The sequence below is a fragment of the Condylura cristata genome, unplaced genomic scaffold, assembly GCF_000260355.1.
Source record: "Condylura cristata isolate star-nosed mole 26May11 unplaced genomic scaffold, ConCri1.0 scaffold00020, whole genome shotgun sequence".
In the NCBI taxonomy this organism is placed as follows: Eukaryota; Metazoa; Chordata; class Mammalia; order Eulipotyphla; family Talpidae; genus Condylura; species Condylura cristata.
In genome coordinates this window covers 27,009,485-27,028,507 of record NW_004567121.1, presented here as the reverse complement: position 1 = coordinate 27,028,507, position 19,023 = coordinate 27,009,485, and the positions used below count along the sequence as shown (strand labels likewise).

Sequence of the window (19,023 nt, the reverse complement as noted above, 5' to 3'; positions counted from 1 at the left end):
GGAGGTTTGCTAAGAAGGCGACCCGACCCCTCGCAAAGGAGACCTGGCAAAAGCCGAAAGACTACAAGTCCCAGGATGCCTTGCGGGCGGCATCAGGCGCCGCGAGGCCCCGCGAGGAGACGTGGCAGAGCGAGGCGCGTCCACCCCGGACCGGAAAGCCCAGGGAGGTGGCGGTGGCGGGAGGGTCGGAGCCATGGCGGCCAGGACTGCGGGAGTGGGGCGCTGGGAGGTGGTGAAGAAGGGCCGGCGGCCCGGGGCCGGCGGCCGTGGTCGAGGCGGCGGAGGGGATCGCCGGGCGCTTGGGGAGGCGAACGGAGTGTGGAAATACGACCTGACCCGTGAGTACCCCCCCGGCCGCCGCTGGCGCTGCCGCCGGCCCCAGGCCAGCCCTTCCCGGGTGGCGGCGCCCACAGGGTCAAAACCCCCCGGACTCCCCGAGGCTGAGCTGTCCTGCGGCTCGGCATTCCCAGCTGAGCAGCGCGTCCCTGGCGGTGTGTTTTAAGCTTCACCGGAGGTAGACTGCGCGGGTCCTGGACGGTTAACCGAGGCCCAGGGAAGTCAGACGCCTTGTCCAGGATCGCTGGTCGGAGGGGCCTGGGGGCCTGGTCTTGCACGCTCAGCTCAGTGCGCGGGCGCGCGCCCTCTCTCTCTGACACGCTACCGGCTGTTCCCCACCCAAGCCAAGCCCCCAGGCAGGTGGCAGAGCTGCAAAGAGGCATCCTGGGCCCTTCGATTTGGTGCCACTTCAAGTTACCGGCACATGGGGCGGGGGCGTGCAGACAGGAGGCCCAGCGGGGGAAGGAGCCACCACACAGCCTCCAAGGACCATTGTTTCCTCAGTCTCCTGAGGACTGGAGAAAGCTTCCCACTTGTTGATCCTGCAGTTGTCACATCTGAATCAAGAGGAATCGGGATAGAACCAAGATGGGGGAAATCCTGACGGCCCGATTCGTGCAGGCTCACCAAAGCAGCCAGCACTGTGATCCCACTCCTCCAGGAATTCTCACACTCACAGTTATCTTATAAAGAAATGTCTCATGCCAGTGAAAGAGCCAGTGAACCCAAGAGCTGTGAGGAGGGAAAGAAGCAACCAGGAGGACTCCCTGGATTGCTACTCAAGGAGGGCCGTGAGAAGGGCTGAGAGAAGGGCTGAGAGGAAGTGGTGACAGTGTGGGCAAGGAGCCAGTGCTTACTGAGGTGCTCTGACTTGAGGATGGACCCCCTTTCTCTGCCTTATCACCCCAGCTCCAATCCAGACGACAAGCACCCTCTATGAACGGGGCTTTGAGAAAATCATGAAGCGGCAGAATAAGGAGCAGGTCCCACCCCCTGCTGTGGAATCTAAGAAACCAGTAAACAAGAAGCCGGCTAAGAAAGCGGCAACCCTCTCCAACCAAACGCAGAAACAGGGCCGCTTCCGCAGCCTCGAAGAGGCCATGAAAGCTGTGAGTGTACCTAAACTTTAGGAGGGGAGAGGATAAGAACTTGGGGTAAGAGATGGGGTGGGGGCACAGCTGAGGGGCAGTTGCTTGGCAGGGGGCATTCAGGAAAGGATGGAGACCACCAAGGCATTTACAGTGGAGAGGAAATACTAGTTTAAAGGGAAATTGGTGAGCGAGAGGAGGCTCAGGAATACCAGGTGGGGTTAGAGAAATCTCTTGCAGCTCTCGCCCCATAGAAACAGCGATCTTTCATTTTTCCATCTTGTCCTCTGTTTTTTCCCTTGAAGCTATGAAAGGCCTAGAGGTAGTGGGCTTGAGATCAGCAGTCCCAGCTCCCCTGTACCTTCCAAAGATCTAGATGCAGAGCATTGTGGCATTCCACTGCTTAAGTTTAAAAAGCAGAAACACTTGTTCTCCCACCTCCACCTAGTTCAGCCATTTTTCCACTGTCATGTTTTCCTACACTCACAACTCACGACCTGTGTCCCTGGCAGCTGGACGTGGCAGCTCTGCAGAAGGAACTGGACAAGAGCCAGAGCGTGTTCACTGAGAACCCGTCAGTGTGGTTGAAGGACCTCGCCAGTTACCTCAACTACAAGCTTCAAGCACCTCTAAGTGAACCCACACTAAGCCAGCATCCTCATGGTTAGTTCTCCCAACTCCTTCAGATTCAAACAAGTTCGAGAACATTCTGCAAGCTCTATGGATAAGCACATTAGCAATAGAACCCACTCTTATGCTTTACCTGGGTGATTTGCACTGTTCTCACGTTGTCGTGGTCGTGAACATTCTGGGCTTCATTGGGATAGGGAGGACGCTGGCCTCAGTACAGGGACCTCCACTGGCCACATGCAGAGAGAGCACCAGAGCTCTCAGCCAGCAGAGGCATGTGGTCCTAGCACTTATGTGGACCCTGTTGGCTGCAGATTATCCCTACAGCCTGGTGAGCCGGGAACTGCGTGGGATCATCCGCGGGCTCCTGGCGAAGGCTGCTGGATCTCTGGAGCTCTTTTTTGACCACTGTCTATTCACCATGCTGCAAGAGCTGGATAAGACGCCAGGTAAGAGGAGTCAAAGGGAAGGCACAGCCCCAACTTGAGAGCTGCCCTCTTCTTCCTGCAGCCAGAGTGTCTGGTCAGGTCTGTTTCCAGCAGAGAGATGTGCTAGTCCTGACACTCCATTTTGAAAAGGGAGGAGGAGGTTAGGACTCACTGACCCTAGGTTCTGGGCTTCCAGCTGCTGGAAGGGTGTTTGCAGATAACATGTCTTTCTCCAGGGGAGTCACTTCATGGTTACCGCATCTGTATCCAGGCAATTCTGCAAGACAAGCCCAAGATTGCCACCATGAACCTAGGCAAGGTGAGCTCGGGGTGGTGGTAAAGATACCAGGAAGCTAGAAGTGGGAGGGCAAGGCAGAGTCTATGCTGATAGGTATGGGTCTCCGGCTAAGAGTTGGTAGAAGTCCCGTAAGTCCAGTGTGAGTAGGTAGCACTGTTAGCACTAGGAAGTCTGCCTGCTTTGTATTCATGTGGGCAGGTGCTGCTGCTGCTGTTCCCTTTTATACATAACAAGACTGAACCAGAGGGGTTCAGTAACTTACCTGGAGTGGGTCAGCCAGTAAGTGGCAAGTATGGGTGAAAGCCACGTGCCAGAGCCACCCCCTGAATCACGGCCACTCCACTGGCCCTGGCTTGCCTCTCCCAGTTGATAGCGCTCTTCCTGCCTGGCTTTGGGGATGCTCCTGGTAGCTGGCTCTAGCCCGACCTGCCTCTCCTCCCATCTCCTCAGTTCCTAGAACTGCTGAGGTCCCACCAGAGCCGACCACCAAAGTGTCTGACCATCATGTGGGCACTGGGTCAAGCAGGTTTTACCAACCTCACCGAGGGACTGAAAGGTAACAAAGATATGGGCGAAGAAAGAGAAAAGGTCTCGGAGCCAGGATGCTCCTCTTTGATGTCCCCAGAGGCCCCAAGCCTGAGGCTTCCTCCCTGGCCTTTGTCTCTGCAGTATGGCTGGGGATCATGCTGCCCGTGCTGGGCATGAAGTCTCTGTCTCCCTATGCCATTGCCTACCTGGATCGACTGCTGCTGTAAGTAGTGGGGGAACAGCAGGGCAGGCAGGCATGGGCATCTACAAGTCCCTGTCTCAGCACTGGGATGCTGCGGCCCTGAGCTCTCCATAAGTGAGGAAAGTCAGGACCCAGCTCCTCCCGACTCAGAACGGGATGGTGAGGAACGAGAGGGTCGTTAAGAGGCGGGGGATAGTGCCATGTTCCCCGTCTCTTTACTGCTGTTGGCCTTAGCTGGGATCATGGCCTGGGTGGTAAACTCCAGCCATCCTATTCATCTCTTTCCCCACAGGATGCACCCCAACCTTACCAAAGGCTTTGGCATGATTGGCCCCAAGGACTTCTTCCCACTTCTGGACTTCGCCTATATGCCCAACAACTCCCTGACACCCAGGTAGGGCTGCCCTGGGGCACCCCTGCTGTGAGGGATCTAAGTGGAGGATCAGGAATGGGCTGTGTGTTTCTGTTCCTTCTCCTCCAGCCCCCCTAGGTCATAGGTTCTCATCCTGCAAGTTTGAGGGCTTCACTAACCCCTGAAATCACATGGACCCTCAGAGGTATTGGCATATGGGCCTTTTCCTGACAAGAGGATCCATGACTTGCAGTAGATTTTCCAAGTTGTCTAGGTTTGAAAGCCATTGCAAGGCTCTTAGTGACCTCCTCCCTGGGATAGGACACGGACGCATAAGGCAGACAGAGGGGACACGTCGCACAGCTCCATTTAGAACTGCCTGGCTCTCCTCACCCCCACCCTAGCCTGCAGGAGCAGCTGTGTCAGCTCTACCCGAGACTGAAGGTGCTGGCATTGGGGGCGAAGCCGGAATCCACCCTGCATACCTACTTCCCCTCCTTCCTGTCCAGAGCCACCCCTAACTGCCCCCCTGAGATGAAGAAAGAGGTGAGGAGATGATGGGAGGCTCCTTCCCCTCCAAGGCTCTGCTGCAGTGTTCCTGGCTGCGCGTGCCCCACTCCCTCGTGTTCTGCCCTCAGAAGAACAGTGCTAGAGAGACGGCACGCTCAGGTCTGGCTGGTCTCTGATGTCCGCCCCTTGTAGACAAGTGGTCTCTGACTCAGGCTCTGCTGGGGAGTAGTGCCCTTCCCCTTGCTAGCCTCTCAGGAATTTCTGGGATTACCCCTCTTGAGGGTAGATGGAGGCCTCAGGAAGGGAGTTCCTGTCAGTGCTCTCTCCCTCCACTAGCCCTGTGCCCCAGCACGCCCCTTCTCCTGTTCTGTGCAGCTCCTGAGCAGCCTGACTGAGTGCCTGGCGGTGGACCCTCTCAGCGCCAGCGTCTGGCGGCAGCTATACCCCAAGCACCTGTCACAGTCCAGGCAGGTGGGGGATGGGAGGGTCGCCCACCTCTGCTCCCGTCACTGTTGTTGGGGCTCATACCTCAAGCTGAATGGGAACATTGCTGGGAGGCCTCAAGCTGCCCCTCTGAGAGTGGGAGGTGGGGTGGGGAGTCTCAGCTCTAGGGCCCAGGTCAGGGGGGTCGAGTGGGCCCCCTGATTGGAAGGGGTTGTGCTTTCCCTACAGCCTGCTGCTGGAGCACTTGCTCAGGTCCTGGGAGCGGATTCCCAAGAAGGTGAGCTGGAAGGATGTGGCAGCCGCAGTGCCTGGGTTCTGAGCGTGTGCCCTTCGGCCTCTGTACTTGGCCTGAAAATAAAGTAAGGCAGGATGGAGGCTCACAACTTCCTGTGGGCCAGATCTTACATTCTCAACCCATTCTTTTTACCTTACAGACACAGAAATCTTTGCAAGAAACCATTCAGTCCTTCAAGCTTACCAACCAGGAGCTGCTGAAGAAGGGTAACTGTAAGAACCAGGATGCCATCAGCTGTGATGTGGCCTGCAAGGTAACAGCGCCTGGCCCTCCCTGTGCAAACTCCGTCCTGCATCTGTGTCAGTACACCCGGGATTGGGCCTGGATCATATTCCTGCCCCACCTGTCTCTGGAACGCCCTCTTCTTCTGGAGTAATGGAAGGCTGATCTTCCCTGGAAGGCCTACCTTGAGGCCTGCCTTAGGAGGTGAGACTTGCCCTTCTCCTGGCTGACACTCCTCCCCAACCCTCTCTGCCTAGGGCCTACTAGAGCAGGCGCGGGGCTACCGGCTGCCCTGGACGAGGCTGCTACTGCTGGTGCTGGTCTTTGCCGTAGGTTTCCTGTGCCATGACGTCCGGTCACACAGCTCTTTCCAGGGTAAGCGGATTGTAGGCGAGGAAGATAGCATGAGGGTCAGGCACAGGGCTTTGTGCGGCAGCCCCACCCCCACCCCATGCCCACAGCTTTGCCCTGATGCTGAAGGCAGACATTTCGCAGGCAAACTGCTCTGCCCACACTTCGGCACTGCCGCTTCAGGTCAGACTAGCGCTTTGCAGTATATAAGTATTCACGGTGTGGTGTGCGTTGGTGTTGACGCCTTTCTAATTCCCAAGGAAATTGAGCGTCAGAAAGCTTTGACCATTAGCTTAACATCACAGCTGATCAGCAGGGCAGACCCTCAACCCCAAGGCTTCCTGAGACCAGGGACCAGGGCTCTCGCCGGACCAGCAGTCCCCCACATGCTTTAGAACAGACCTAGCCACCTCCGCAGCCCGTGGGCACACTGAGTTCTGCCTAGTCCCTGCCCCTGGTGAGCTCACCAGGGGTTCCCTTTACTCAGCCTCCCTCTCTGGCCGGCTGCTTCAGTCATCTGGTTTCTTGCCTGCCAGCCAACAAACCTGTGCCAAACTCTACTCCTACAGCCTTCGAGGCTACAGGTGAGCGCTTCCCAGGGCAGGGGGTGGGAGAGGTGGGTGTGCAGGGTGGTGGCCGCACTGGCCATCAGTGAGTAGTGGTGGTGGTTTTCTTTTCCCAAGGCTCCCTTCCGCCAGCTGTTCCTGGGGCCTGAACTTTCTGAGGAAACCCATTGCCCTCCCTTCCCCCTCTCACCCACAGCTGGCTGGAGGAAACACTGCCGGCCTGGGGCTCCCATCTGCTGGCAGTGGTGAGGCCCAGCTTGCAGCTGGCCTGGGACCACACGAATGCCATGGTCAGCTTCCTTTCTGCCCACTCCGCCTCCCACCTAGCCTGGTTGGGTAACGTCGTCACCAGCCTCTCCCAGAGGGTAAGCAGAGGGGACCTGGTGTCCCCAGGACTAAGTTCTTGGGAGGGTGCAGCATATGCCGACTGGGTCCTCAGGGCCAGCTTGCGTCCCCCAGCACTAACGCATTCATGCTCCACGGTGCAGGTACAGACCCAGCTCCCTGATGGCCTGAGCCAGCTCCTCCATTCTCTGCGGGAGCTGCTCCTGCTTCTCTACCAGAACGTGCTGCTGTCGTTGTGGCATGTGCTGCTGGAGGCCCTGGCCCTGGCCCAGGAGTACTGCCACGATGTGTGCAGGTAGGACCCCAGCCCAGGCCCCAGGCCCTTTCTCCAGGGTCAAGGCCCCTCTGCCCTGCCTGCCCTTCGTTCATCCATGGCCCTTCCGGGATGCAGGTTGCGATCTGAGCTGCAGCCCTGTGACTTGACACAGCTGCACACCGCTGCTCTGCTTTCTCCTCAGAGGTGAGGTAACCTGGGACTGCGTGAAGACACAGCTCAGCGAAGCTGCCCACTGGACCTGGCTCAGCCTACAGGACACCATGGTGGCTTTCTTGGACTGGGCACTTTCCATGATATCCCAGCAATAGGCCCTGCCTCCCGCAACTGCTTTTGTCTGGGGCAGGTCCTGAGACTGGGGGGGACAGGGGACATTCTGCATGGGGTCTTTTTTACTTGGTGCCTGAGTTTCGTCTCCTAGGCAAGTGGCCAGTTGCCTCTGCCCCAGTTCTTCCATCCTTGGTAAAGACAAGCCCAGAGGTATCCCACCTCCTAACCATGATTCCACTGGACACTGCTCTGGCCCTATTGCACATAGCTCTCAGCCTTTGTCCTTGTCCCCAGCTCTCCACTTCCTGCCTTCTCATTCCTAAAACCCCAATAGCTCATTTCCCAAAAGGTGACTCTAGCAAGTGGCTACTGTGTTCTTCCGATTAGCCACAGCAGAATAAAGGAAGGAACCCCCAGAAGATTACAGTACAACAGTTGGCAGTAACCGCTTCACACCTACCCACAGCCTGGGTGTGCTGTCCCTGGACTCGGAGGCCTGGCTGAAAAGGCCTCACCACAGACTGCCCAACTTAGGCCCTTCAAGGCCCTGATTCCTCTCTTCACTGCTGGGGATGGGGAGGCTGCTTTGCCTCAAGGGTTAGTGTCTCCGCTGACGACACCTACCCACTTTCCGGAGAGCAGAGCCCAGGTGGTTGTGTGCTTCTGATCCAGGGAACCTTCCAACAGTCTGAGATGGGATTCAGCATCTGGTGCCTGGGCATGCCTACTAGACGGAATAAAGGATATATTTGATTTCTAGATCTCCTTTCTGCATCCTCAGCTAGGAGTTCCCAGTGCTGTGGGACAGGGCAGCAAATAGCAGGCAGCCACCTATTCTCTGACTCTGCTCCTGGGACTGGTGGCCGCTGGTGCAGCAGTTGAGCCCCCTGTGTCCACTTTGGCCTGCTGAGTGTTCTAGGTGCTCTCCTCCTGCCACCTAGTCATGGTGTCTTGGCTCTGCGATTCAAGTTCCAGGATGTGCTTTGAAAGCTTGAGTATTTTCCAAAGCTTGGGAAAGCAGGGGCATCTCCTAGGGCACTTCCTGGCCGGTGAGCACGAGTGTCTTGTAGGTCCTTGCCAGGACCTTATTAATAGCTTCATTTTATAAGTGGAAGGTTTAGAACTCCAAGAGATATGTGCATTTAAGTTTATCCCAAGCTCCCCCACCGCACCCCCCCTTTTTAAGTTAAGGCTATGTGAGCAGTACCAGAGGTGCACTGTCACTCTGACAAGCTGGTTTCTGCCTCCATCGTAATGCCCCGAGGTGATAGCCAGCTACCACTTCAGGTTTACTCAGTGCCAAGGTACTGCCTGAGTTTCCCAGGGGTGAAGTTGTAAGGAAGCCAGCGCGGGAAACAGTCTTGATGCACAGCGTCTCTGTTGTTCCCTTTCCCGTAGGAGGATATAACTTCCATATCTCTTGGGAATTAAGCAGCCCATAGTGGGCAGAAGTTCACATGTCGGACTGTACCTGAAAAAGGAAATCCTGATTGGCAAGGGGCCAGGTACAGGGCTAGACGGTCCTAATACATGCTCTGTTTCCTCAGTTCTTCACCAACCAAGCAGGGCCCTTTCTTAAGGATGGTGAGTCATTGTAGCAGCCCCATAATCAAGCCAAGTTGAAGAGGAGCCTGAGTCAGTGACAGCGCAGGGTGTCATTCTGTGGTTATGTGGAGTCTGGCCAGGGCCACTCAGCAGCTCTGAGAATACCATTTCCAGAGCTACGCTGGTTGCTAATGCAGGCACCACATGAACGCACCGTGTGCATTCACTTAGTACTGACTCTACAATCCAGGAATGCAGCACTTCTCTTCAACACTTAAGTTAATTGGGTCTCCAGGTTCCCCTAAGGAGCGTCAAGGACCCCTGACAGCATAATGGGCTTTATTTTATAGACATTTTAACCCAGTGTCGCAATTGTCCAGAAATTTTCCTGTCAGAGAAGTCCAGCTGTGCACCTGCTGTCCATTACAGTAAGCCAGACATCAGATGGCTTGTGTTTGCAGAGTTAACAAGCATCCAAGCTGAGCCAGTGAGTAGAGCAGAGAGCCTTGGTATAGCAAGTATAGGAGTGCCCCTCACCTCAGGGTCTTGTCTGGACATTGTAACTTCACACACAGCTGGTGCTGAGTAGATAACATGCCAAAACTGAAGGGCAGTTTGAATATGGTTCCACTTAGTATAGTTACTGTCAGCCATATCACAACTCATTTGAAAGCCATTTTTCTAAACCTTAAAACACTTTACATTCCTCCAGTTGTACCTAGTCTACAACTTCAGCTTTAGAGAAGCATGGTTGGCGGATAGCTGGATCACTGCAGATAATGTTGCTGGGCTCACACTTGCAGCATTTTGGATCCTCTAAAGCCACGACCCTGAGTGTGTCCAATGGAGAGAGGCAAGAATGACCCAATTGTCAGTTATGCAGAAATTTCAGTGGTGGATAGCCTCTGAGTATTTATTTTTTTAATTTATTTTTGTATACAAGAAGTGGGGTGTAGCCAGAGAGGGTGGCAAGAGGATTCACCACAGACTGGGGAGCAGAACAGCAGATCTACTGAAATACACTGCTGAGGGGAGCAACGGGCAGGTCAGGAGAGTGCTGGGCCATGTGGGTCAGCTCCCTGGCCTGCCTGGGTTGGGACTCCTGCTGGAGTGACTGGCCATAGCTTGATAACAGTCTTTAACCCCAGTGCCACCAGGGAGGCCTCGGCATCTGTCTTATCTCTAAATGGAGTTTGGACACCATTAGGAATGAACACTTAAAGTGACCCATCCTTTTCTACATATTCTACAGAGTTTTGTTCACAAAAGCACTTTGCTTTCTCCTCGTGGGTTTCATTTTAACAGGCCTGTGTTGTTGCCGCAGCTGTGCGGTACCAGAAGAAATGGAGGGAGAGGGGAGTTTCCACTATTCAGAATATGAGTGACAAATCTACTGGACAGTCTGACTGTTAATAAAAACATGATTCACATGTTGTTGGATGTGCCTTGGTATATAGACTGTTCTCTTAGCAGTTCTTAGGGTTCCTTAAAAATTGACCAAGAAGCAGACAGTCCTTGCTCTGCATTCACAGCCTCTCCCGCTGCCAGTATCAGTGACCCTGACACATCACTATGCCTGAAGTCCATCGTTAACGAGAAAGTTTACACCTGCTGGTGAGAATTCCATGGATTTGGGCAAATATATGACATGTATCCACCCTTACAGTATCATACAGGACAGTTTCCTGCCCAAAAAATCTTGTTCACCCCTTATTCATCTCGTACTCCCTTCAACCGCTGGAAATCTTTACTGTCACCATAGTTTTACCTTAATAAAACCTGTTGTCATTTCATTTGCCAGTAGTGGCTTCTTTGCAGTTAGTGCTATAGTACTACAGTTAGTGCCATAATAGGCATTTAAGCACCTCTACAGCTGTTCATGGCTTCACAGGGTATTTCTTTTTAGTGCTATTACTCAGCTGCCTGCTTGAAGACCTCTTCCAACTTTTAGCAATTAAGAAAAAACTACTATAGGCCCTCCCTGGTGGCGCAGTGGGTTAAAGCACAGCACTGAGAATTTAAAGGCCGCTTCCGCATGAGTTCGATTCCCGCCTGCCCCGGAGGTGACCACATGGCGTGGCAGACCTCTCCTGACCCGCCCGCTGCTCCCCTCAGCAGTGTACTTCATCGATCTGCCTGTTCTGCTCCCCACACTGTCTCTGGTGAAGCCTCTCACCGTCCCTGAGCCTCTGACCTGCACCCCAGTTCTTTGTGCACAAATAAATCCTTAAAAAAAAAAGAAAAAGAAAAAACTACTATAAACATCAGCAGGTGGGCCCACCCTCGTGGCACAGTGGGTTAAAGCACAGCACGGTGAAGCTGGCCACAGCCATTGCCATGCGAGTTCGGTCCCCAAGCACATGGCGAGGCAGACCTCTCCTGACTAGCTCAGCAGTGTACTTAGTCGTTCTGTCCCCCCCACTCTGCCTCTGGTGAGTCCTCTCCCTGCCCCTGCACTTCTGACCTGTTTCCCAGTTCTGTGTGCATAAATAATCTTTAAAAAAATCAGTAGGCAGGGTTTGTGTGAGTATACTCCTTTTCAACTCAGTTAAATACCAAGGAGTGATTTTGCTGGGTTGTATAGTAATGCATTTAGTTTGCAGAAAACGGCCACACTCTTCCAAAGTGGCTACACCGCTTTATATTCCCAACAGTAGTGAATGAATTTCTGACATGCCACATCCTTGCCGGCATTTAGTGTTGTCATTATTTTGGATTTTGGCCATTCTGAAAAGTGTGTGGTGGTATCTTGTTTTAATTTATAATTCCTTAGTGACATATGGTGTGGAGCATCTTTTCATATGATTATTTGCCATCTGTAATTTTCTTTGGTGAGGTGTCTGCTAATGTCTGGCCCATTTTTTAATTGATGTTGAGTTGTGTCCTTTATAATATTTTGATAATTGGATATGTCTTTTGCAAATACTTGTTTTCAGTCTGTAACTATAATACACTGTATTTTAAAACACTGTATTCTCCATTCTCTACAATAAAACATGTCCTTCCATATTTAGTATATTCCCAAGTACCCCAGCTTTCCCCTACAAATATTTCCCAGATATAGGAATAGGTGCTAAAAACAGCCCACCTTACTTACAGATAGATACCAAATTTGTCCCAGATAGCTGCATAAAAGGAAATTTATAATGACTCCCACCACAGAAAAGAATTCGATGCCAAACCCTGAACATGGGCTGCTGAGGAAATTCAGGTAAAATGAACTTGTAACTCTTGCTTTAAATAGTAGTAGGTGCACCGAACTAACGGGATTAAGGGAAAGGGAAACTCAACCATAATTTGCTTTATTTGATTGAGGATCTTATGGCACATTAGTCACATTCTGCTAGTCACAGAGTCTGTAATTCCACAGTCGCTTCTCACTGTGGTTTCATGCCCTGTCTACGTGGGGCGAAGGGACTTCTCCCCCAGAGAAGTACTCTGCCTTAGCAAGGTCAGCAAGGAATAACAGACATTGAAAGTGTTTCCTTGAGACATTAACAGGCTAACATTAGAAAAACTGGATTACTTGGGAGTTTCCAGGTTGGGGAACGGTGATGGTTTGGGGAGAATAGCACACCTAGGTAGTGCTTGAAGGGAAAGCTTTTCATTTTTATGAAGTCCAATTTGCTTTCCTTGTTGTTTCTAATTTTGGTCTCAAATCCAAGGGTCTATAATAACCAATTCCAAAGTCATGAGAATTTACCCTTACGTTTTCTTCTAAAACGCTGATTTTAGTTTCTATAATTTAGTCATTAATAAAGGTTGAATTCATTTTTCTGTATGGTGTAATACAGGGATCCAGCTTCATCACTTTAATATGAATATCCCGGTTTCCCAGTACCAATTGTTGAAGCGATTATTCTTTCCCCACTGAATGGTTTTGGAACCTTTAAAATAATTTAAAATAGTTTAAAATCAATTGGGGGTCCTCCCTGGTGGCACAAGGAGTTAAAGTGCAGCATTGTGAAGCTAGCGCAGCTACTGCAACACCAGTTTGATCCGGCCACGGAGGAGACCTCTGCTGACCAGACCTCTGCTCCTCTCAGCAGTGTATTTTGCATGTCAATCTGCCTGTTTTGTTCCCCACTCTGTCTCTCACCCCCCACCCCCATACTTCTGGTCTGTTCTTTTGGATTAAAAGCTCATTTTAGTAGAACCCGTTAAATGTCGGCGCTGCAAGGGACTTGAAGCCTCCTCCAGGCACCCCCATGCTCCCTGTGCACTGGCGTTAGTTGTCCAGGCCAGTGTGGCTCCAGGTACCACAGGCAGTTGGCCCCAGAGCTGGAGAGGGAAGCCAAACCTCCCAGAACGCCCGCCCCTCACATACACCCAACACCCCTCCAGACTGCCACGGCATCGCACAGCAGTTTTAGGTTGGCTTGTTTTGAACACCCTGGGGCTGGCGTGCTAGGAGACGAGCGAGAAAGTGTCCGCGGGGCAGGAGGGGGGTCTCCCGGCCCCGCCCCTCCGGGCCCGCCCCTCCGGGCCCGCCCCTCCGGGCCCGCCCCTCCCGGATCCCGAGCGTTTCGGCCCGGCTGTATCCGGAGTCCCACTCCTCGCCACCGACAATTCTGTGGTAGCTTTCTTCTCTAGTCAGAACGAGTAGATCTTGACAAAACGGGGCCCACTGACTGAATGTCCTTCACATCGGCAGGGCAGTGGGATTTTATTGGCGTCCGGGAGAGACCGAAGGGAAATGTGGAGCAGAGAAAGCAAAAGTAAGCCGTCGGCCTCGCAAACGGACCAGCCGCCCCGTAATTGCAGCACGTGTGCTCCCGGCCCTGCGGGGGGCCGGCGGCCCCGGAGCTCAGGGCTGAGGGCGGCTCTCCCGGCGCCCGCGACCCCACGGAACGCGCGGGGGCGGGGGGCGGGGTTTTACTGGTAGTGAAAAGCGGGGAAACGCGAAGTGTTTTGCCCACGTCTCCTTGGAGCGGAGTTGGGCGGCGGGTCCCCGGCTCGCGCTCGCTTCTGCCCGCGTCTGTTTCGTGCGGCAGGGGGAAGGGAGCCGGAGAGCGCGCCCTCAGGAAGCGGGGGCCGGGCTCGTCGGGTCCCCCTGGGGCCCTGCATCGCGGGCTCAGCGAGCTTAGAAGGGACTCGCTAGGCGCTGGGAGCAGCGAGGCCTTCGATAGCTCAGTTGGTAGAGCGGAGGACTGTAGTGGGTGCTGCGTGGCAATCCTTAGGTCGCTGGTTCGATTCCGGCTCGAAGGACTTCGGGTTCTCTTTTTCAGCCTCCACGAATTGCGGCGTCCGCGGCCAGTTTGCCATTAGGCGGCCTATGAATTTGCCTGAGCACTGCTGGTGTTTGGTGACATCGCTATGTAGCGGTCACAGTACAGCTCTCTTGTGATTTAGACGAAAAGTAGGTCACTATGTGTTTTAAAATAGGACTTGGTTGCTACTGTTTGCTGTACCTATGACATGCCAACTTTTGAAAATCGTGCCCAGGTCCACTGTATCAGATAAACGTCCTCGATTACAGTTGCGCCACTGGTCAGCCTTATACAGCCTGTAAGGCAGAGGGAAAGAAGTCTGCAACAGTCGGGGGATTAGCTCAAATGGTAGAGCGCTCGCTTAGCATGCGAGAGGTAGCGGGATCGATGCCCGCATCCTCCACTCGGCTTTTGCCCCTGACATCATCGGGCCTCTGCGTAGCGCGGGTTCCCGGAGCCGGAGAGCGGACGGCTATGGCAAGACGTCTAGAAGCGGTGGGCGATGCTTCCCTTCACACGTCGGCCTTTTGTTTCGCAGGTGAATCTTTCCCAGTTTACTTTTGGGAGACGCGGCCTTTCCCTCCTTCCGGATGGTAGGCGTTAACCGTTTTCTGTGAGGACTCGGGTGGAATTCTGCCTCCCGACTTGCCGGCCGAGCCCCCAAACGGCACTGGCTCAGACCCCCGCTAACGTGCGAGGGAACCCCTGCGTGCTGACCAATGGCAGCGAGCTTTACTGGGCGGGTGGCCAGCTGTACCCGCGGCCAATAGGCGAGAGACTTCTTGTTTCCTGGCAGAGCGGGGTCCCGGCACCGCGGCGCTCGGGTTTTGTTTGGGTCCTGGGAGGAGGGCCCAGGTGCCGGGGCCCGAGGTGGCGCCTCGCTAGCGGGAGAGGGAGCGGGAGCACCGGCCCGGAGAGAGGTGAGGGGCTCTGCGTGGAGTGCGGGCCCCGCCAGCCCGGCCCCGCCCCTTTCTCAGCCCCCTTCAGCCCGGAGCCCCTCTGGAATCCCACCCCGCCCCACGGCCGGCGGCGGGCCCACCGCGCCCCTTCGCGGGTGCCTCCCGGCCTCACCCCCACCCGCGTGGCCTCACCTCTGACCCCGAGCCCACGCCCCCTCCCCTGCCTCTGGGGTGAGTCTGCCTCCACCCACCCCTACCTCCAGTCCCACCCTGACTAGGGCGAGCGCGGTCAGCGTGAGGGTCTCCCGGGGTGAAGGGTCGAGCAGCCGCCCCCTGACCCTGTCCACCAACCTCCTCTTTAGGGGCGATCAGGATACCCATTACAACTACCCAGGTAGCTCTTCCAGGGAGGCCTCCAGTGCTCACAGGGCCGGAGGGGTCTGGAAATAGACCCTGGCCCTAACTAAAATTGAACTCGACTTTCGGTGAGCAGGTGAATTCTGTTCCGTTTCTTTTGCCTTGGCAAAAGCTATACTTTCTAGGTTCGTTCCAGACAGAGTAGTAACAAAGGAAGAGCTAGTCCAGAGTTGGGGGAAACCACGGAGGAATGTTGGAGGAATGTTGGTCGGACCTTGTCAGGGCCGAGGAGAGAAAAGAGGAAGCAGCTCATATAAACTTGGAAAGTTGGTTCTCTCCACTCTGCTCTGCTGGAGACTAGGGAGCCACTCTAGGGACCAAAGATCCAGAACGGCCATCTTTCAAGATGGCCATGTGTTGCTGTGGGCGAATCTTGGCTAGGTTTGGGAAAGCTGACCTCTCTAATTATATTCTCTAATCTGTGGGTTGCAAAGACTCTTAAGTTTAGTGTTTCTCAACATAGTTAAGCCACTGAGCAATCCTTTTGGAAAAGGCAAGCGCTAGTGAAATAGCAGCCTTTCAGAATCAGTGGAGACAGGGCACTGATTTCACTTGGCCTTTGCTGGAAGGCCACTTCCACTGTTCTAAGCTGGAGTGAGCCACTTGCTTCTTAGGAGAAGCACTCGCTAAGAATATTTCTCACTTATCCTGAAATGCCAAAAAAAAAAAAACTTTTCATTTTTCTCCCTCTCCTCCCTTCCTCACCCTCCATTCCCCCCCCCCCCCAGCTCTCAGGGCCAGAGTGGGGCAGGAGGATGCTTCCCCACCCCCGCCATGGAGCTGCGCTGTGGGGGATTGCTGTTCAGTTCTCGCTTTGATTCAGGGAACCTAGCCCATGTGGAGAAGGTGGAGCCTGTGTCTAGTGATGGGGAAGGAGTAGCAGGTGGGGCACCAGCCCCTACCAGCACTGTTGTTTCTTCCCCTGACTATGAATTCAATGTGTGGACACGACCAGACTGTGCTGAAACGGAATTTGAGAATGGGAACAGGTAAGAGGAGAGTGGTGGAGGGTGGAAGCGGGTAAGGCGAGGGGATGACCCATCCTCATACCCAGGCTTCAGGTAGCCCTTTGCCTTACAGTTGGTGCCAGCGCACCACCCTGCAGCCCCCCAAGCCTCCTGCTCAGTAGCTCTTCCCCGGTTTTGCTTGCTCTAGTTCTTCCAAATATCTCCAGCGTATAAATAAACCGTCTCCCCTACTTTGGCCCTCAGGTCATGGTTTTACTTCAGTGTCCGGGGAGGGACTCCAGGGAAGCTCATCAAGATCAACATCATGAACATGAACAAGCAAAGCAAACTGTACTCCCAGGGTATGGCCCCATTTGTGCGCACGCTGCCCACCCGGCCACGCTGGGAACGCATTCGAGACCGCCCTACTTTTGAGGTAAATTCTCCGTGAGGCAGGCAGACAGCCGTGGGTGCTGAAGTAGAGGAGGGAAAGGAAGAAGAGTTCCCCCTCAACTGAGTACGAGGCAGGCGGGGTGCCAGGCTTGGGGTCAGCTTTTCCTCCAGCATGTGCTCGAGTCCAAGATAAGCTGCTGCTTCAGGAAGCCTTGAGGGGTGTCCTGTGGAAGGGCCCAGCGGGAGGGTGAGGGTGAACCCAGTTCCTGGTGATCCCAGGGGAGCCTAGCCTGACACCTGTGCGTGTTTGCCCCTCTGCTCCTCAGATGACAGAGACGCAGTTTGTGCTATCCTTCGTTCACCGATTTGTGGAGGGCCGTGGGGCCACTACCTTCTTCGCCTTCTGCTACCCCTTCTCCTACAGTGACTGCCAGGACTTGCTGAAACAGCTAGACCAGCGCTTTCTGGAGAACCACCCTACCCATAGCAGGTGCCGGCCCCACTCTTCCTCCCAGCACAATCTGGACCATCGGGCCACCTTGCCCTTAGAGCCTTGAAGTGCGTTTCATCCCTTCCCTCTGTGCAGAATGTGGGGCTTTGAGTACCTTTGCTAAGTATGTTTCTGTGTGGCCCTGATCTCAGCATCCCACTGCTGTCTGGTTCTCATCCACCTGCACACTTCCAGCATCTTAATACCCCAGCTCTCAGCAGTTATCTGGAATTAGCCAGCACCACTTGCCCAACTCACCATCTTTTCTGTCCCAACAGAAGGTAATTTACCATCTACACAGAATAACTTACTGTAGGGAAGTATGAACTAGGAGAAAACAAGTTCATCCTGTCCTGTATTTTGCATTCTGGCAGTGGAGACCTACCCAAATGTTTAGCCTCATTTAACATTGTGAGGGACGGTAAGGCCCCAAAGGTTTGGGTGAAGGACCAGATCCTACAAAGCCTGGCCTTATGACAAGGTCTACCTCCTGCCTAATGATTTTTATTCCTGTAGCCCCTTGGACACCATCTATTACCACCGGGAAATCCTTTGCTATTCTCTGGATGGACTTCGTGTAGATCTGCTAACAGTCAGCTCCTGCCATGGACTTCAAGAAGATCGAGAGCCCCGTCTAGAGCAGCTGTTTCCTGATATCGGCACCCCCCGACCGTTCTGTTTCACAGGCAAGAGGGTGAGTGAGAACAGCACGTTGGAGGCTCCAGCACTGCAGTAGTCCAAGGCCGTGTGGGGTCTGGGCACCTTGGACACTGGGCTCAGCCTGCACGAGGCCAGCCTGACAAGCCCCACGCCACTTGCAGGCTCAGCTGGAAGCCCAGGACCGTTCCTGCCCCACCCCCACCCTCAGTCTACTGTTCCATGAAAGAGTAACTGACCTAATGACTGCTCTCCTCTCTACCTCAGATATTCTTCTTAAGCAGTAGGGTACACCCTGGGGAGACGCCATCTAGCTTTGTCTTCAACGGCTTTCTGGATTTCATCCTTCGACCTGATGACCCCCGGGCCCAAACCCTACGTCGCCTCTTTGTCTTTAAGCTGATTCCCATGCTGAACCCTGATGGTGTGGTCCGGGGTCACTACCGGTAAGAACCCTCCTCACCCTTTCTGGATTTGTCCCAGTCTGCCTGCATCTCGTGAAGTGTCATGAGCCTCTCCTCTGACTCCTCCTGTATTCCCAGTCCTTGTGTACCCCAACAAGGGCAAGCCCATCTAACCACGGGTCCAGTGACCTGAGAAGGAACGTGACCCCTCCAGGCTCTTTCTGGAAAGAGCAGAACTAGCATAACTGCAGGTCCCTCCTTAGGTTTCTGCCGTAGGAGGGAAGCACAACAGGAGGGCCTGTTCCCAATTCTCTTCCTTGATGCACAGCCCAGCCCTTATTCTCTAAGTCAGTTTCCCAGTCTCCCTTCCTGGCCCTGTCTACACCCTGCTCGGCCCTTACTTCCCTACAGCACAGACTCACGTGGAGTGAATCTGAACCGTCAGTACCTGAAGCCCGATGCAGTCCTGCACCCGGCCATCTACGGGGCTAAAGCTGTGCTTCTCTACCACCATGTGCACTCCCGTCTCAACCCCCAGGCCTCCTCTGAACACCAGCACAACTCCCATCTCCCTCCTGATGCCCCCCTTTCTGACCTTGAGAAAGCCAACAATCTCCAAAATGAAGCTCACCTGGAGCCCTCATCGGCCGGGGATAACCCGGAGGCCTGGACGCTGACAGAGCCAACAGAGCAAAAACCCGACAGCATGTGGATTGTGCCACAACAGGCTGAGGGGGAGCAGCCAGCCCCCGACTCCATCCCTCCGAAAGAGAGTGGCGTTGCTTACTACGTGGACCTGCACGGGCACGCTTCCAAACGAGGCTGCTTCATGTACGGCAACAGCTTCAGTGATGAGAGCACGCAGGTGGGAATGCAGGAAGGTCACGAGTGTGGGAGGTGTTCAGGTTAGGAGACAGAGGTC

General features: G+C 54.3%; 2 protein-coding genes and 2 non-coding genes across 7 annotated transcripts in view; all 4 read left to right on the top strand.

The window, feature by feature from the left end:
• Positions 1 to 163: 163 nt before the first annotated feature.
• TMEM214 (transmembrane protein 214) lies at positions 164 to 9,658 on the top strand. Its single transcript, XM_004686372.2, has 17 exons — positions 164 to 338; positions 1,246 to 1,445; positions 1,937 to 2,087; positions 2,369 to 2,503; positions 2,719 to 2,801; positions 3,231 to 3,336; positions 3,450 to 3,531; positions 3,803 to 3,904; positions 4,267 to 4,408; positions 4,748 to 4,839; positions 5,045 to 5,093; positions 5,251 to 5,364; positions 5,591 to 5,708; positions 6,172 to 6,268; positions 6,447 to 6,615; positions 6,739 to 6,890; positions 7,054 to 9,658. Exons 1-17 carry the CDS (start codon positions 194 to 196, stop codon positions 7,178 to 7,180), a joined length of 2,064 nt encoding a protein of 687 aa, XP_004686429.1. The 5' UTR covers positions 164 to 193; the 3' UTR covers positions 7,181 to 9,658.
• Positions 9,659 to 13,328: 3,670 nt separating this feature from the next.
• AGBL5 (ATP/GTP binding protein-like 5) overlaps positions 13,329 to 19,023 on the top strand; it is a 16,569-nt gene continuing 10,874 nt past the window's right edge. For 2 of the 4 annotated variants that reach the window (XM_012727470.1, XM_012727468.1), the window contains exons 1-7: positions 14,705 to 14,814; positions 15,939 to 16,199; positions 16,422 to 16,593; positions 16,877 to 17,040; positions 17,557 to 17,734; positions 17,965 to 18,143; positions 18,513 to 18,966. In XM_012727470.1, the coding sequence (XP_012582924.1) occupies positions 15,985 to 16,199; positions 16,422 to 16,593; positions 16,877 to 17,040; positions 17,557 to 17,734; positions 17,965 to 18,143; positions 18,513 to 18,966 (1,362 nt within the window). In that variant the 5' untranslated portion in view covers positions 14,705 to 14,814; positions 15,939 to 15,984. Of the gene's footprint in view, positions 13,403 to 14,643; positions 14,815 to 15,938; positions 16,200 to 16,421; positions 16,594 to 16,876; positions 17,041 to 17,556; positions 17,735 to 17,964; positions 18,144 to 18,512; positions 18,967 to 19,023 lie in introns of those variants that run through there. The other 2 variants (XM_012727469.1, XR_001145637.1) reach the window with 2 other exon arrangements.
• TRNAY-GUA lies at positions 13,804 to 13,892 on the top strand. The gene is given in 2 exon segments: positions 13,804 to 13,840; positions 13,857 to 13,892. It is a non-coding gene; the product is annotated as a tRNA-Tyr (tRNA).
• On the top strand, positions 14,225 to 14,297 carry TRNAA-AGC. The gene has a single exon. It is a non-coding gene; the product is annotated as a tRNA-Ala (tRNA).

What these genes read in the sequence shown, in the direction of transcription:
- TMEM214 (XM_004686372.2), top strand. Translation starts at nt 194, where the DNA reads ATGGCGGCCAGGACTGCGGGAGTGGGGCGCTGGGAGGTGGTGAAGAAG. An exon ending in CCACCATGAACCTAGGCAAG is followed by an intron (nt 2,802 to 3,230) that starts GTGAGCTCGGGG and finishes CCATCTCCTCAG; the next exon opens with TTCCTAGAACTGCTGAGGTC. An exon ending in GCTGTGATGTGGCCTGCAAG is followed by an intron (nt 5,365 to 5,590) that starts GTAACAGCGCCT and finishes CTCTCTGCCTAG; the next exon opens with GGCCTACTAGAGCAGGCGCG.